This window comes from Lipophrys pholis (genome assembly GCF_963383615.2).
Source record: "Lipophrys pholis genome assembly, chromosome: 6".
In the NCBI taxonomy this organism is placed as follows: domain Eukaryota; kingdom Metazoa; phylum Chordata; class Actinopteri; order Blenniiformes; family Blenniidae; genus Lipophrys; species Lipophrys pholis.
In genome coordinates, this window is record NC_137629.1 from 30,307,777 (window position 1) to 30,326,255 (window position 18,479).

General features: G+C 43.5%; 1 protein-coding gene across 2 annotated transcripts; it reads right to left on the minus strand.

The window, feature by feature from the left end:
* Positions 1-578: 578 nt before the first annotated feature.
* On the minus strand, positions 579-16,618 carry pcdh12 (protocadherin 12). Of its 2 annotated transcripts, none has more exons than XM_080464917.1 (5): positions 12,914-16,618; positions 9,915-10,003; positions 6,390-6,541; positions 2,061-2,225; positions 579-1,878 (listed from the first exon to the last, which is right to left on the minus strand). In XM_080464917.1, exons 1-5 carry the CDS (start codon positions 15,773-15,775, stop codon positions 1,601-1,603), a joined length of 3,546 nt encoding a protein of 1,181 aa, XP_080321043.1. In that variant the 5' UTR covers positions 15,776-16,618; the 3' UTR covers positions 579-1,600. The 2 variants fall into 2 exon arrangements, with proteins under 2 accessions (XP_080321043.1, XP_080321042.1); XM_080464916.1 differs by having other exon boundaries at positions 9,915-10,006.
* Between the last annotated feature and the right edge of the window lie 1,861 nt (positions 16,619-18,479).

Here is an 18,479-nt window from a genome sequence, read left to right on the forward strand (position 1 = left end):
GTTTCCAAACTTACAATTGAAAATATGTGAAAACAAACAACATATCTCCAGTTATGTTGCTGATTTCTATCAGCAGTTATATACATCTGATAAAGAAAAATTAAAACAACATTGAGTTGTTTATTAAAGGAACTGAAAAAGACATTTAAGGTATTGATGACAATTTTAAGGCAGTTTGTGACCAGAAGCTTAATTAAACAGAGGTAACATGTTGTTTTGACTCTGTCAATGATAACAAATCTCCTGGAAACGATGGTTTGAAAAGCAAATATTATGAAGTTGTTGTTGAGTCATAAGCCCCATTTTTAGTCGCTGTATTTGAAGAGGCAACAGATAAAGGATTACCACCAACTCCTCGTCGAAGTCTTATTAAATTGATCCCTTAACCAAAAAAGACAAATTGAGTAAAAAGTCCTTCACTGCTGATGTGTCATTCAGCGCTTCAGGAAGGAAGTTTGTGATGTCATCACAGGCGGTTCGCTCTTTCAGCCTCCATCTACGTTAGATCCAAGCTTCATTTTGTCGTTTTTATTCCAGACTTACTTTTCTTGTACCTGGTGGGATTAGGTTTTGTCTTTGTCTGTCACGTGTTTATTTCATTGTCAAGCATTACACGCGTTGATCGTTTTATTGAGAAGATACATCAAAGGTTTCTCAGTTAATAAAAAAAAACAAAAAACGACAATATAAAATATGTACAAAGTTCCGCAGAAACAAAGTGAAACGGCAACAAAATTTCGACCTTTTTGGAAATTTAAAGCAAATGACCCCTTTCCTTTCTGCTTGTTTGCGGGAAAAAGAGGAAACGTTTCCTTTCAGTCGCCGGCCAGAAGCTGAACAACAGCCGAGTTTGTGACTTCCTGTCGGACATTGACCGTCTCCCTCTGCAGCTTGTTGGTGAGAGGACCGACAATGAAAGTCTCAGTGATTCCAAAGGAAAAAAAAACAAACAAAACAAAGGCAATTTTCCAACATTTTTTTTGTTTCCAGTCTCGTAATGCTTTTCTGTTTCTTCGTTGTTCATGATATTGTACAGCGGTCGTTCCCTCAGCCTCGCCGCCTTCCGGCTGCAGTTCACGTGTAACTACGATCTTGGAAATGTCCCATTTCCCAACAGGAAAAATCAATTTTTTGCCATATTTTACAAGTCAAATACCCCCATGTCTGCACTTATAAGTTCCATGGATATGAAGTAGTAAATCCCACATTTGGCTCAGAGGGTGAATACAATCGTTGTAGTCGTGGTTAAAAAAAAAAACACAAAAAAAATGATGGCGTGATCGGTCGGATTTAGTGGACGAAAAGAGTTTCAGCTTTTATGTGTAATTACTTTAATTACACATAATTAAACTATAAAAAGGAAGAGTATTATTAGTAGTATAGTATAGAAAGCTATACTATTAATGGAACGCGAGCCGTAACTTTAGTTATAAGACCTTCCAGTTGTCTGAGACGACAGGAACGTTTTATAATTGGCACAGAAATGCTGATATCGACACAATTCATTATTTACATTTGCAGATTTTTTTTTTTTTTCCGGAAGTGTCCCTCCGCCTCTTGGCTCTGTCTTTTTCCAGTGTTCAACAAGGAGACACTGCGCTCACTGGCAAAGTCCCGACGAGGCGCTCGGCCCCGGCATCTTCTCAGAGTTCCCATGGTTCTTTGCTGCACTGGCTGCGTTGGGGGTCATGCCGGCAGCGGCGTTGGCGGCTCCGTCCAGCCCCAGAGAGCGGCGGTACGCCGCCGAGAGGTGGTACAGGACGTCAGGCCGGGGCCCCGGGTGGGCGTCGGCCTTCTGCGTCATCAGCATCTCGAAGAGCGTGCTGACCTCCGACAGCAGAGCTCCGCCCAGCGGGCCGTCCTTCTCCGGGGTCTTACCTGATGGAACCAAACAAGATGTCAATAAGACGACGACTTTATTGCCTTTAGGTGATTTGAAGCAAGTTTTCTAATTGTATTTTGCTTGAAAGTCTTTTGACGAGTGTTCGATCGATGACCCCGCTGCAGGCTGTCCCGCCGCTGAATGATGGGGAGACATTAAGAGACAGTTGGTTTTTTACCGAAGGTGGAGAAGGAGGAGGAGTCCAGGTCGTCCCGGGGGAGGAGCTCGCTCTCAGAGGACGGGGGGCCGCTGGGGACAAAAACGTTGTCGTGGTAATCGCTGGTGAGAGGGAGGGAGAGTCTGGCCATCCAGGAGGGGACGCAGACGTCCGAGAAGACATCGTCTGCAACGAAGACATAAAGACACTCAGCTTTTATGACGAATTAAGACTTAATTTCTGGATTTGTTTTATTGTCAATTTCAGCTAAATGTCGATTCATCTCGGAATTTGTCAAAAATAAAAAGGTGAGTCATCAGGTATTTCACCTGTTGATTCATCATGTGTTGGAGGGCGTGTCCTAACTGCGGCCAATTGTAATGTTTGAATTTCTAAGTCCCGCCCCCTCCATCCTTCTGTTCTGTTTGGGTGTCAGTCAAATCTGGAACATTACCCCTTTTGCTTTGAAGGGTTTTTATTGTAGTTTTTATTTATTTCATTCATTGATAATAACAAAACAACAACAACAAACAAAACAATTTAATAAAATACAATTAAAAATAAACATGATTAGTCTATTAAAAGTGTTAGACTTTCTGTTATCTTCAAGTCAAGTTAGTTATTTTTAAACACAAAGGACTCCTTCCCCTTATGTTCACTATTCAGTCTGTAGGAAAGACGATATGCTGCTCGATGTAATGAAGCAGAAAGTCTCCGTATGTGACTTGTCCTGATGATCATCTCCCTCATGTGTAGAGAGAAAAAAACAAAAACCTTCCCTGCAGCAGGAAAAGAAGGAAACGACTCAGGAGGTTTTATGTGAACAGACTCTTCCCGCGTGATCTTGATCATTTGCTGCACATCACGCTCACGGTACGAAATTAAAAACCCCTTCATGACAAGTTTGGATGTCAAAGGCGTAAACGCTGGGTGTGTCGGGTGGAAAGCCCTCAGATAAACACAGGAGACCTGATGATACGTCTCATTTCCCTGAAGAGGCATCGTCCTCTGTGCAGGTTTGTTCAGTCGGATCCTGCTGACCGGTGGCGGCTGGTGGTAAATTTCTTAGGTAGAGCTCTTCCTCATTCTTCAGTTTCGGTCATTATTCTGAGTGTTTTAAGTTAAATACAGTCCGTTAATAAACCACATTACAACAAACACAGGAAGTGTTGCCAATCTTGCCTTTTTTTTTTTGCACTGAAAGATAATCTTCATCACTCCTAGGCTTCAGGCGCCACACGGCATACAAATCACGTGACCTGATTGAGTGTAGCCACAGCCTGAGCATGCGCACTTACACTTTACTACCCCACTCATGCAACCATCGGTGCGCATCAGGAGGAAACACAGCCTGAAGCGGCAAGAGGAGACCAATAACCAGGAAGTAGAGTCCTCACACACTAAATATGTGCAATTCAGGAGGACGTTTCATTCACAGACAAGAAAATATTGTAGTTAATCTTAACGAATTTATAACATACTTTGCATGCAGTTTCTTCTGGTGGGCTCTGCCCCACCTGCCTCAAATGACCAGTGCTCAATGTACCACATGTGAAGGATCCCACAAGACTCGAAGAACCAGAACTAATGACAGTCATGAGTGCTTCTTATGTGAGAAAGGGGCTCAAGGAGGTTCATTTTATAGTCTTGATGGTGAATTTTGACCTGTAAGTATTGAAAAAATAGAACTTCTAAAAAGCAATTTGTCTTGAAACCTTTTGTTCACTTTTGTTGCTCAGAAAAATATAAAAATGTTTAGAAAGAGCTCCTAAAAAAATCACAAGAGTTTTAACTGAGTCTTCCTTTACGTCCAAATATACACAGTTGTCCATATAAATCATTCTGAATGGTCAAAGTGTCAAAATATGTTGAAAAATTGTTATTTCTAGACCAAAAATGGCAGCCATCTTGAAAAATGGCAGCCAATTGGGTTCGGGTTGGGTCGGGTAGGACTCGCTGAAGAGATGATGTCTCTGGTTTGGTCTGGGTGCGGGTTGGGGTCCCCCCAGAGGAGCTGGAGGACGTTTTCGTATATATGGACTGAGCGGTTAAGAAGATGGATGAATGTTCTTTATAAGTACAATAATTAAGTTTTTATACTCTTTGTTTGTTGTTGAATTTGAACTAATCATGTAGATGTATCGTCCATATTTGTCCCCTGAATGCCAAATAAACTAACCAAGACATCAAAGAAAAGCAGTGAGAGACCCTGCCAAGAGCTGTGGTCTCCTTCATGTGACCACGAACAGATGGAGAATTAACCTACAGAAACACACAGTGCGGTAAAGACCCCCCCCCCCCCCCCCCCCGCAATTTCCTCCCTTTGTTTTCCCCGTCTTTCAGCCTCCAAACACACACTGTTGTTCTGAACGTGTGGAGTTTAAAAATTCCGATCTTCAAACCAGGCAGTTCGGAAATACTCATTTCACCTGAAGGCTGAGCTGATGGAGCGGCGGTAACATCATCTGCACACCTGAACAAAGACACAGGTGTGCGTGTGTGTGTGTGTGTGTGTGTGTGTGTGTGTGTGAATCACTCCGGTCCAGCTCAGAGACGAATGTGTTGCCTACATCAAAGTGTGTGTGTGTGTGGTGTGATTTACAGTCGTCACACAGCCTGCAGGTCATAAAACTCCCACTCACTACTTTGTGGAGTGAGTGAGGAGCGAAGATCTCTGTCATCATCATCATCATCATCATAATGATGATCGGGTAAAGCCCCGGCACGGCAGTGCAGCCCGAGGCTCCCTCCATCACAATAGAAAGAGAACTCCGTTTAACACTTTGTGTACTGTTTGCTGCAGAAGACAAACACTCCTGAGTGTGTGTGTGTGTGTGTGTGTGTGTGTGTGTGTGTGTGTGTGTGTGTGTGTGTGTGTGTGTGTGTGTGTGTGTGTGTGTGTGTGTGTGTGTGTGTGTGTGTGTGTGTGTGTGTGTCTGTCTGTGTTTTGGGCTACAGTCTACGCCGACCTCAATTTTTAGGCTTTTCCATTACGTGTTAGTACCTGACAACAGGTACTTTAAAGTACCTCCTCGCGAGCTGAGTGGAGTGGAAAATTTGATGTGACGCCACTGATTGGCCCGGGGCGTGACGTCACTAGATTCGTGAGCGTTAAGCCCGCCATTTTTAAAACTCAATCACAACAAAAAGACGCTCACGGACAGAGACGGATGCACAGAAATCAACCGTGCGGCGCAACGGCAAGGTGCAGGCATTTCTTTGTCTGGTGGCCGACGTGAAGATTCAGCGGGAGCTGGATGGAGCGACCAGATATGAGTGTCAGAAAGTGAAGCACATCTTTGATAATAAGACACGATCGTAAAATATTCTAATATGAATAACTCAGGCTGATATCCAACACGGGGTTAAGGTATATTAAAGTATTGAACAAAAAGAAAAAGTCTGGATAGACTGCAGTTTGGTCGAATAGAGTGTTTGGGTGAATTTGGATAAATAACCTGCCACTGTGTTATTTCCTGCTTTTTTTCCTGTTTTCCACACTCGTTGGAGCGTGCTCATTGTAAGCGAGCTGCCGGTACAGTCGAAGGTCAGCCGCTTTTGTCCCGACCAATCAAAGACTTTCAGCGGGAGGTCGTCACCGCGGGTTAGAGGAGAAATAAACAGGATGAACAGAGTCGCGCCCGCGAAACAAAAAAGAAACTCTTATATCACACACTCAACACACGGTTATCGAAATGTTTGTGAAGGGAAAAAAAATTAAGATTTTTGGAAAAGCGAAAAGGAAAGAATTTGATGAACTACGGCAAAAAGAATACACGTTATCATCTGCGAAGAATTATTCAAAGTCTCATGTAAACAGTGAAGTTTGCTGCAGACATGGCGGAGCCTTCTGATTGGCTGTTGATTTGTTGTTTCCATGGTAACAGTTCAACAAAATAGCAGGTCATGTTTATTTCGTGGAATTTTTTTTTATTATAAATTCATTGTACCTGCCAATACGTTTGGAGCTCAGAAATGATCGAGACTTTATGAGTTGTGAAATTTGTGTCTCAAAGACGGCAAGCGAGCGAACTGCCAATGTAGTTTTTGTCAACACGATTCATTGGTATTTAAGTGAACAAGACTGAGACATGTACATAAAGTAGAAAACATACTGCATCTCCTGTGTCAGGCACAAGCTCAAAAAGTGAGGGTTCCCCGATGACACGATATAGGGTTTGATTTCTGATTGGCTGGTTGGAGCAAGACACTTTTTAAAAACTGAAACAAGCCAGGGAGAGAGAGGACAGACTTTCCTCACTTCTGGGGCGTCATTCCAGGTATGGGGACGATTGTTACTGTTGGAAAACCTTTGGAAAGTCAATCTATTATCTGATCTTGCGTACTCACCGGGGGCGTTGAGCAGGTTGTTGAGTCCCTCCTCCAGCTGAGGGTCGATGGGCGAGTCTCGTCCGGGTTCCCAGTCCACGTCTCCGGCCTCACTCTCTCCGTGCCCGCTGTCCTTGGTGCTCTGCCAGTCGGAACAGTCCTGACCTCCATATCTGAACACAAATCGTACAAACTCCTTCAGAAGGGGGAATGGGGGAATCGCGAGAGTGAAGGAGGAGTTCCACCGTGGGAGTCGGTATGAAAGAATCACGGTTGAAGTGGATCAAATACTGATGTCGTGTAAACGGGCGGTTGGTGGTAAATTTCTCAGGTGGGGTTCTTCATTATTATTTAATTTCAGCCCGTATTAACTGTGGTGCGTTATCACATCCTAGTGAGGTCGGGGGCTTTATCTAGTGCAGGTAGCTGCTGCTTCCTTCCTGAGTGTGAATCACTGACACACACACACACACACACACACACACACACACACACACACACACACACACACACACACACACACACACACACACACACACACACACACACACACACACACACACACACACACACACACACACACACACGGGGGCCAGCAGACAGTCTTCCTGTGTCCTGTTTGTGTGTTTCTGTTATTTCAGTCTCTGCAGGTCAGTCGGGCACAAAGTTTCATCAGCTTCAGTTTTTATCTTCGGCAGCTCAAAAGGTTAAAAACTTAAAAAAAACACTGTAGATTCACCTCTTTGGAGATTATTCTTTCATTTTGAAAAGGACGGACGTGATAGTCTGCAGCTTGAACTTAATTAATACATTTTTAAGTGATTTTCCCATCGAGGCGCAATTAACTCACAGGGTCCCACTGAAAACGCAAAATGTTTTTATTTGTCAAATATTGATACTGCAAGTTGATGCTTCCCCATTTCTGACTGAACTTTTCAAGGTTTCTTTCTTTTTAAAGGGTTAGAGTGATAGTGTTGGGATGATTTCTATATTCCAGTTACATGTTACAAGCTGGGAAATTATGTAAACTGACTATAAATAAAAGACTGAAATATAAGGACAAGTTGTATTTAACCAAAAACCTGATTGTGGAAATTATTTACAGTGTCTCAGGGCGTGGTTTCCAATGAATCTACTGTAGGGAGGATGGGCACTGGAAAATCACAATGAGGTCCAAAGCTTTGTCTTATCTGAGGTTGTTAGAATTAACTTGAAAAATCAAAGAAAACTAGAATAAATCACCTTATAGAATGTAGAGCAGATCTGGGAAAATAGCCCAAGCTTTTATATAGGGATCCTGCTTTCGTATGTTGGTATCGTACGATTCACTGAAACTTTTTAAGAGGGAACCTCTGGGCGTTTACAACGCCTGAGATGCTGAAAACAGTGTAGTTAGCGTGCCAGGCCACGAGGTGGCGCTGTCAGTTGTTTTTGTAATGAAACCACACATACATGCGTGCAAAGAAAAAAAGGCTGTAAACGTTAACACAACCCAGAGTACCCAATATTGGTATGGACAGATTACGAGTTGGAACTACCAATATGGAGAATAAAACAACAGGGTTGTTGACTTGTCGAATCTCCATGGATAAAAGCTAAACTCCCCCCACTGCATTTTTTATTTGTCATTATTGTGACTTTATTTTCTCCTCATACTTTACTCCCGGATCTCTTTCAGCACCACCACTGGGTTTTAACTCTATAAAACCACATGCAGATGGAAGCAGGATGCCACAAAACAACCACACACACATCTGCGCGGATCGCAGCGGCTCATTAACCACACGTCAGGAGAAGCAACATCTGTGCGGTCTTAAAAAAATCTGTGGCTTTCCCCTTTAATGTCGGTCTGTCCTGTTATCTGAGGAAACCTGATGTGATGCAGAGATGAAGCCTGCAGCCAGCTGGCTCTGAGACAAACCCAAGGCGGAGGAAGGAGGACCGGTTGGTGTTTTTCCTGCAGGATTTCAGGTTTGCGTTGAGGTGAAGCTCTTAAAGTTCAGCAGGAGGAACTGGAGGTGAAGGTTTGACAACCTGTGCAACCTCTTTTATCAGCAGCTTTGGCTGCGGTTTGCCTTCACCACCACAGAACTGAAGGTCTGACACATCTCCATTGGCATCATATGGACTAGAAAACAGTAAAACTGAAGTTAAAGCGATGCGGCTTCCACCATGTGTTCTCACAAACCTCAAATTTAATCACATCCGATGGAGATCAGAGCTCAGGAGGCTGAGCTGGAGGCGTGAAGATGCTGAGATTAGGGATGTGCGATATGGGAAAAAACATATCCCGATAATGATTATCTGACGATATCCTTTAAAGTAGGATTTTTTTACCCCCCAAAAAATTTGCATCACTTGCTTATCAGGGCATCTATGGATGGACAGAAAGTTCCAGAACAGCAGCTGCGCTTCTCCATTGCCATCTATGCGACTTTCCTTATAGTAGATAGTGTAAATACTCGACACTGTAAAATTACGCATCGTCAAAACAACATTTACATAAAAAGTAATCATAGACGAGATATATCAAACACTTCTCGCTGAGATGTTCATTTGGAGTGACCTGGAAGGATTAACACGTCAGATGGAGAACTGAAGAGGTTCAGTAAAGATGAAGAGAAGCTCCAGGAAATTTAGTATTTACTAAAAAGTATGTTAAAAAAATTTATTTATTTATTTACACAAACCTACATAAAAGCTTGGCTAAGAGCTGCTATGAGCATGCCAAACCTATCGGGGGCAGTGTGACAAGAAGTATAAAGTAATGCCAGCCAATCAGAATCCTGGAAATAAAAACCACCAAACAGCTTTGAACAGTTTAAAGGCTGAATGGTGAAGTAGCTCAAATAGTACTATCCAAGCCATTCAATATTAGCTCCTCCTTATGTTCTTCTTGCTTTTGAACTCGTAAGGAGCGCTGCCAATCTGGTGACTCGTTTACGAAATTTGTAGGCTTCTTAAATCTTCTCAGATGTTTTTCATCACCGACTCGTGACAAACTTTCATTACAAAAAACAGATACCAGCAAACCCACAGGTGGCCCAACATGAAAACTGCTTCATTTTCAGCGTTTCTACCGAAACAGACATTGTTTTCAAAACGTTGTCATGTAAATGGGACCTTAGACTAACTTTAAACCAATTTTAATTTATTTAACACTATCCAAACACATTTTACAATAACAAAATGGCACGTTACGATAGGATATGGTTACTTTGTGGCTTTAAAAGTCATCGAAGTAACAAAATATGACTCTAAAGTGGCAGTTAATCAAATAAATTCCACATTTCTTCCTGTTGCTTAACGCCCCGAAACAAGAACTTGATGAGAGATACAGAAACCTTTGTTCAACAGTGAATGTGTTGTGTCAACGTGTTGCATGATTTGTCATGAAATATTTCGAAAACTGTTGTTTAGTCAAAGCTGGGGTAGCATTTAATAACCTTTTACACAATTCCAGGAAAAAATTAACGGTCTTATTGGCTCTGAGCGCTGTTGTCGTGTTAGAGAAGAAAAAGAAGAAGAAGAAGAAGTGGGACTAACCTGCCGCTTCGGTGAGAGTATTTGTTCCCCCGGAAGTTCGGCCTTGGCTGCAGCTGACCCTGCCGGAGGAGCGAGAGGAGCTGGGAGATCTGCTGCATGGAGGAAGAAGAGGAGGAGAAGAAACAGAATTACCACAACTCATTTCTAAGTAAATATGTTACTGATACAGATTACTGATACAATACAGTAGGCTGGGGGTTTCACACTCCCGGCCAACGGGCCACTTCCAACCTGTACATTCTCCACTTCTCGCCCTCGTATTGATAATACATAGTTTTTGTTAAAGAGGTCAGAGTTTTAGCAGTGCCCATTTGTCCACAGTATGTGGCCTTCTTGGCTTTAGTGGTGGTAATTCAGCTTTTTAAGGGTTAATCTATTGTTATAGCAGAGAGAAGTGACCTGATAAGAGAGTTTAAAGGGAAGTTTCATTGAAATGTTGACAGCTCTGTGTGTGTGTGTGTGTGTGTGTGTGTGTGTGTGTGTGTGCGTGCGTGCGTGCGTGCGTGTGTGCGTGCGTGTGTGCGTGTTAATTTATGACTTTATTTCAGCCCTGACTTTTTGTGTGTTTTTGCACATGTGTGCTGCTGCAGCCACAGGAAGTGGCCTCTACGTAAAAGCCTATTCTTCTCAGGCCTGTTTCCTTCCAGGATGGTCTCCGAAATATGGACCTGTGTGTGTGTGTGTGTGTGTGTGTGTGTGTGTGTGTGTGTGTGTGTGTGTGTGTGTGTGTGTGTGTGTGTGTGTGTGTGTGTGTGTGTGTGTGTGTGTGGTTGTGTGTGTATGTGTGTGTGTGGGTGTCCACTGAGGTGGAGGTGAACAGTAAATCCCCCCCCCCCCCCCTCCCTCCTCTCAGGCGTCCAGTAGGCCTCTTCCTCTGCGACCTCGAGGGAAGAGAGAAACATGTGAAGCCTGATGAGTGCCAACTGGGCCGAGAACGAGGAGGAAGAGGAGGAGGAGGGTTAAAAAAAAAAAAAAAAAAAGCCTCTTCCTTTCTTTAATCGGACTCACGTGAGGATGTGGGACCTGGACCAGGTCTTTGTTCTGTCTACTGGGCGTTAGCGGCACTGAACTTTGAGATAATTGAGTTATTGAGCATGTATGAAACATGTTTGGTAGTTATAATGCCTTCTGAAGACTGTGCACAAACACACACACAAAAAGTAATTGTTCTAACACATATAGGCTGGAATTTGCCTTCCATGACTGTTTGAAAAAGTCACATACAACAATCATCTTGAGGATCTAAAATGTTTCAACACATTATGACACATTATTCATAAATGAATTAGTTTGAAAAGCTCAGCTAATGCAATAAAACCCTTCAAATTCAATTTAAGCACCAAAATCAGAAAACAAGCCCTCATCGTGAAAATGCCACCATTTTCCAAGGTGAACACCTACAATAATGTATATTTAGCCTATTTCACCTATTTGAGTGATATTAGTGTATATTAGTATAATATGAGTGTTGTAGCCTTTGTTTTTCATTTAAAAAAATTCCATTACGTCTCTCTACATTGTCCAATGAAAATAACTTATTGCAAATGTCAACAAAATTGAGTTTAAGAAGCTCAAGACGTCTTTTTATGTATGGTCAGAACATAAAGTCTATAACAGGCATGAATGAATAAAAGTGTGCTTTAAAGTTATATACATTAAACTGGTCCCACTTAGTGACATATATAAGTGGGATGAGTACATTTCGTATGAGGTACTTTACGACTTTTACTCAAGTAATTTTAAAAATTTTACCCAAGTAGATTTCAAACAGCACGTTGAATAAGTCTCGTGTATTTAAATTCTTTGTTTGTAGTTCAGTCTGAGCAGCTCAGCTAGAGGGAGGCGTGAGCTCGGGGGCCATTTGAAAGTGACGGAGCGTTGTGTCAGGGTGGTGTTAGCTTACACTACAAACACATCGCAGCTTACTCTGGCTGGCATCAGACCCTGAACCCCCCCTACACACACACACACACACACACACACACACACACACACACACACACACACACACACACACACACACACACACACACACACACACACACACACACACACACACACACCCCAACCCTCCTCCTGGCTTCAAAATGAAGCCGATACATGATATTCAGTTAGAAAAGTTTCTCAGGGGGAATTTCTTTCTCTCTTTGACACATGAGCGCCTGAGTCAACTTGCTGCCAGCAAGCGAGGGGGCACTTAATGACCTCCACATGTTAAAATAAATGTGATCGCACACTTCAGATATGAGTAAATTAAGTCTAAATGAGAGCCATCAATGTTTTAGCCGCAGTGCAGAATGTAAATAAGAAGACTTGAAAAATAATCATTGTTAACGATCAATGAAAGGGAGGAATTTTGAGGTTATTTATGTTTAGCCTGATGCAGAGTTTTAATTAAATGTGTGGCAGCTGTTTAAATTGAAATTTTATATACTTAGCAATTAATTGGCATTGGGATAGGGAAAGCATGGCAGGATCTCTCTCTCTAAAGTTTGTGAGTAAACTGTTTTACAGAAAAATATATAATTCCTGATTATTTACACTGTGCACATGGACCTAATGCAAGTTCAATTATATCCGTTCAAACATGCACTAAATCCATCCAAAAAGAGTTAATTTAAGTTGTTTTCAGTGCAAATACCTAGTGGAAGGAGTGGATTAGAAAGAAAAATGGTTTAGTAATTGAGGGCTTTGTATTTAATTAATTGTATTTTAATAAGATTCAAACACAATACAAGAAACATATTTTTTCATTCAAATTGATTTGTTTGATGAGTTAATAGATCAATAGATTCATATGTTGTTTATGTTTTCTTCTCATTGTGTTTTCTGAATGTGACAGTAGGGATAATCTTAACATTCAACTTCAACAGAAGCTGCAACTTCGTCATAGATTTCTGAGGGACAAAGAGATGCGGAAAAAAACACAAACACCTCCACCTCCTCGTGATATAATCAGATGGATTGGTTACTGACAAAAGTAAGATGTCTGCACTCACTTGGACCTCCGGGGAGGCAGAGGAAAGCTCGATGGAGTCTCCGAACGCTGCCATCGACAGGCGAACCAGGTTTCGAAGCATTTGCCGATGTTCTGCATTCTGCAATCCTCCTCTTTCCAAAGTCTTTGGTCTCCTGAGCGTTGCCTGAGAGGCAGAATGTGGCAGTTCTGCTTCTGATCCTTCGGAGTGATTCTGGCGTTTCAGTGTACTAGAGTGCGAGGCCGAGGAGGATGACGAAGGATTTCTGGCCTTGCGAAGAGTCCGGTACGATGTGGCTGGAGTCAGCGGCAAAGTTCCATCCAGGTTGAAGTTTGCTGGCTTCCGAAGTGTTTTGCTGTGATGGGCGACATCTCCTTCGAGATAGCTTTGGGACTGGAAACTTGTATTCATGGCAGACTGTACCATGTCGTACGGCCTCTCAGTTGGCTGATCTTCTGGAGGAGGATGACTCAGTGGTTGATCCTCGCCATCATGTTCAGGAGGATCCTCTTTTCGCCCTCGGATGACGGGAATCAGCTGAATGTCGGACTTCCGGATGTTTTTCTGCGGGCGTCGAGGATGGCGGGTGTAGCTGGATTCGGCCTGTCTGCAGTTGTACGCCCGATTGTCGCGTTTCTCAGGGCGGCAGAGTGCGGTAACCAATGCAATGGCCAGCAGGAGGAGGAGGCAAGTGGCACCCAGGCAGATGGCCATCATCATGGTGAAGCTGAGCCGTCCACGGTTTCCAGGAGACGAGTTCTTCAAATGGTCCTTGAGGTTGATGAAAGTCACCTCCAGAGTTGCCTTGGTGGACAAGCTCGGGGTGCCCATATCAGATACAGTGATGTCCACTTTTAAGGTTTTCCCAATGAGCTCTGTGGCATTGGTGGTGTTGACAAATAGTTGGCCTGTACTTTCATCCAACCAGAAGAGTCTGGATGGGTTCCCATCAGTGATCTGGTACTTTAGTTCTCCATTGACTCCTGAGTCGAGGTCTTCAGCCTTTATCGTGGATGCAAGAAAGCCAACAAGCCCTTCTCTGGCCAAGTGGCTACTCAGTAAATTGGCGACTTCTTCTTTGTTTTCTTCTTCTTCGTCTTCAATAATGTTCCCCAGCTCAGTGACAATCTCCCCTTTATATGCATTGACAGGTATGCTCAGAGAGGCCACGCCTTTTCTTGGTTTTGGCTCTTTGATCACCGGCGAGTTGTCATTTACATCCTCGACATTAATCTGCACGGTTGCCGTGCTTGTGAGTGGTGGATGTCCATGGTCAACAGCCTCCACAATGAATGAGTAAGTGTCTAATTCTTCATAATCTAAAGGCTGCTGGATGCTAATGATTCCAGTTTTTGGGTGGATGGAGAAATATTGGGGTGATTCAATGTCATTGCTGAGGTAATAGGACACTTTTCCACTGAGATCCAGGTCGACGTCGTAGGCTTCGACTTTAAGCGCATGGTAGCCTGCCTTGGTGTTCTCCTTGATGGAGGCTTTGTAGACAGAGGTGAAGAACATTGGGGGGTTGTCGTTCTCATCTAAAACAGAGACGGGCAGGTAATCGACAAAAGACAGTGAAGGAGATCCTTCATCTTGAGCAATGAGTGTTATGTTATACTGCATGACCTTCTCCCGATCCAGCCGTTCATCTGTAACTATCATGTAATTGTCACCGTGGATCTGCTTTAGACGGAAAGGTCCAGAGCCTTCCTTAATGACTAAACTCACGGCTCCATTTTTTCCAGAATCAGCATCCGAGACCGTCACTAGAGCGAGAAAGGTGTCCACTGGCGCGCCTTCCAACACCGCTGCGGCAGGTGAGTTGGGAGGTGTCCAGGTCATACGAATCCGTGGCGCATTATCATTAACATCCAATAGCTTGACGTGCACTTTGCAGTGGGAGGGTATGGCATTGGGCCCCTGATCATTGGCCTGGATGATTAATTCGTAAGAAGACTGAGCCTCGTAATCCAGTGGTGCCTTGACGCTAACTGCTCCGGTTTGCAGGTCCACATGGAAGAGCCGCTGAACCTCCCGGCAAGTGTACTTACTGAAGGAGTACTCCACCTCTCCGTTGGCGCCTTGGTCAGGGTCAGTGGCCTTCAGGTTAATGACAGTTGTCCCGAGGGCTGTATCCTCACTGAGCGCCACAGTGGGGCTGCTGTCCTCAAATGTAGGGCTGTTGTCATTTGAGTCCTGGATATTAATGTGGACCAATGTGCTCCCAGATCGAGGCGGGTTCCCTTTATCCCATGCAGTCAGGGTTAGGTCAAAGGATCCCTGGACCTCCCTGTCCAGCTCTTTGATCACTACCAGTTCAGCCTGTTTCGCCCCACCTGGACCTGTTGTCACATCCAGAGCGAAGTGCTGGTTTACTGACAATGAGTAAGTCTGAAGCCCGTTGGGGCCAGCGTCAGGATCCAGTGCCCGGTCTAGGGGGATCCGCATCCTGAGGCCAGCGGTCTCAGAAATCTCTACCTGCTGCGATGCACCGGGGAAGCTTGGGCTGTGGTCGTTCAAGTCCATCACCTCCACACGAACCCGCAGGTAGTTCATGGCGCCACTCCTCCTGTAGAGGACGCTGAAGGCCACCTCGCACAGGTCCGAGCCGCGGCACAGCTCCTCCCTGTCCAGGCGGCCTTGGGTGGACACCAATCCGTCCCGGGTGCTGACAGAGAAAGGAAGGGCTTTCCCCTGTTCCACCACCTGGAAATCCTCCAGCAGGCCGCCCTCGTCCCTCTGCCGGAGGTCGTCCGCCAGGCGGCCGACCCGGGTGCCCACCGACTGCTCCTCCCAAACACGATACTGGATCGTTGTGGATGACGAGTCCGAGGAGAAAGTCCAGGAGCAGAGACTCAGAGCAAGGAGCAGAGCCAGTAGCATGATGGGGAGATAAAGCTCTTCAGTCTGTCTAAACTGACATTTCTGAAACCCTCACTGCTCTAAACTTTAAGATCAACTCAGGTTTTTTTTTTTTTAACTTTAATCAATAAGACTACTTAAAAAAATAAAAAAAATTAAAAATAGGGAAAGTATCCAGCCAGTATTATGAAATGCTTGTGAAATCAAAATTCGATTTAAAAAAAAAAAAATGCTTAATTAAAACATTGAGTCTGTTTAGATGCAATGATAATAAACTTTTTGTCAAAAAAAAATATTCAAAATGTAGTTTAAATTGTGGGAAAGTCTTAAAAAAACCCACTTCCTTTGAAAATAAGGAGTCTTTTTCCTCATCCAAACAGGTATAAACACTTGAATTGATAAAACAAATGTAAAAATTGTCAAATTAAAGCCAAAACTACGAAACAGTCCACTTCAGAACCAGAAGAAAAGTTTTTTTTTCTCATCCCAGCTAAAATGAACGAGCAAATACAAAAATTAAATATTCTGAAAAATATGTTTTTTCAAGTCTAAGATTGTGCTGCCAGTATCAGATTTAAAAAGCACTGAATTTTTAAAATTGGAAAATTACCTGCTTGTTGACGCCTGTTTGATAAAACGCAGCTGAAATCTAAGGTTTTTGTTTCTCCTTTCGCACAAACTACATCCAACGCATAAAGAAACTATTGAACTTGTGAGTCCAGCAGCTAAACCCCGAGTCAGTCGGTCAGGTCGGATTGCAGACACCTCCAGTTCAGATTTGATCCTCCGGCAGTTTGTCCTCATGCAGCTGCTGGTCTCCAGCCTCTCCGCTCTTCATCCTCCTGCACTCACACAACTTTTTTCTCCACTGAGGAAATTTGGAAGTCAGTTTCCACATGTTAGCAGAGCCCCAGCCAATCAGAAGGCAGGAGGAAGGCGATATGCTAATGAGCTGAAGAAGAAAAAAAAGTGCCCTCCTGCCCTGAAGGAGTGTTTTTACAGAAACATGACACCTCCTCCTCCTCCTCCTCCTCCTCCTCCTCATCCAGACTTTAAATCTTTGGAGATATGTGTTCAACTCCGCCGGGACTGAAACTCTGCAGAGTATCTAAAGTCCATCAGTGACGCAGAGTCTGGCGGCTAAAACCCAAACACACAGGACATATTTTAGAATGAATCCTGCATAATTAGTTCATGTTTGACCTCCAGGTGGCGCTAATAAAACAGTGGAAACTGGAAATTAAAAAATTGAGGCTATAATGGCGCTGAGTTACAAGTCATTTTATGTCACGAAGCAACACTAATGTTGTAATCCCATTCCACGTCAGATTCAGTAGTCTTTCACTATCAGTAATATTGAAAAAAAAAAACATGGCTGTTCCACAAACATTTAATTCAACAGGCTATATAAGTTGCAGTGAACACTATCCACATTTTGATACCGTTAAAGCTACCCCACATTTTCCACGGGTATACGGTATTACCGGCACTAATTAAAAATCACTTTATGTTTTCTCGTTCAAATATTAAGTCTCTTAACATAACGAAATAAGTCATCACGTTATAAGGTGAAACGTTTCACCGTATAACACAAACACTATGTTGTTTATGTTTATTGTTTACGTTATTATATGAAGCGTCCGTCACGCAAATAAATAATGTAACTTTAGTTTATGAAGAGAGACAGAGTCTTCCAGAGATTCCCAGTAAGACGATAGTGTCCGTCCCCCCCCCCCCCCCCATGTCTGGGCACGGTCATCCTTGGAGTTTACTACGCTCTGAATTAAACAGTAAAAATTCAGTGATAAATCTGTCCTATAATTCTGATTTTATTTCCTAATTCTTTAAGGTAAATTCTCAATAAAATTATAGTGCATGAGAAATATTTCCGTCGTGTGTCTATACATTGGAGTAGCAGTTCACCATGAACATAACGTTTGTATTAGATCCTAAAGAGGATTTCTTTGTTGACTTTTGACCTCCTGCGATATGAGCACAGCAGAGGTCAGCCAATCACGCGGGGTCATCTGTCAGCCGCCTGTCTGCAGCGGATCAGCTCACACCGTGTGTGTGTGTGTGTGTGTGTGTGTGTGTGTGTGTGTGTGTGTGTGTGTGTGTGTGTGTGTGTGTGTGTGTGTGTGTCTGCGTGTGTTGTTGTATAAGCAGCAGAAATGGATTTTGCAGACACACACAGGCACGTCTGCTTCCAATTAGTCTACCACCTGCGTGTGTGTGTGTGTGTGTGTGTGTGTGTGTGTGTGTGTGTGTGTGTGTGTGTCTGTCTGTCTGTGTGTGTGTGTGTGTGTGTGTGTGTGTGTGTGTGTGTGTGTGTGTGTGTGTGTGAGAAGCTGGTTCACATTACTGTACTTCTTTAATCCCCTCCAGTGTTTTCACATGTCATTCATTTTTCAGCCTCACAGACGAAAGTATCAGCGTGTCTCCGCATTGTGTGTGTGTGTGTGTGTGTGTGTGTGTGTGTGTGTGTGTGTGTGTGTGTGTGTGTGTGTGTCTGTGTCTGTGTGTGTGTGTGTGTGTGTGTGTGTGTGTGTGTGTGTGTGTGTGTGTGTGTGTGTGTGTGTGTGTGTGTGTGTGTGTGGGTAAAAGCAGGATGTAGCCGATTGGCTGACCCACATGTTGGCAGATAAGGATCAGAGTGGAAGAAGACAAATACCACACTCTCCACAAAGGATAAACTGTGTGTGCGTGTGTGTGACTGTGTGTGTGT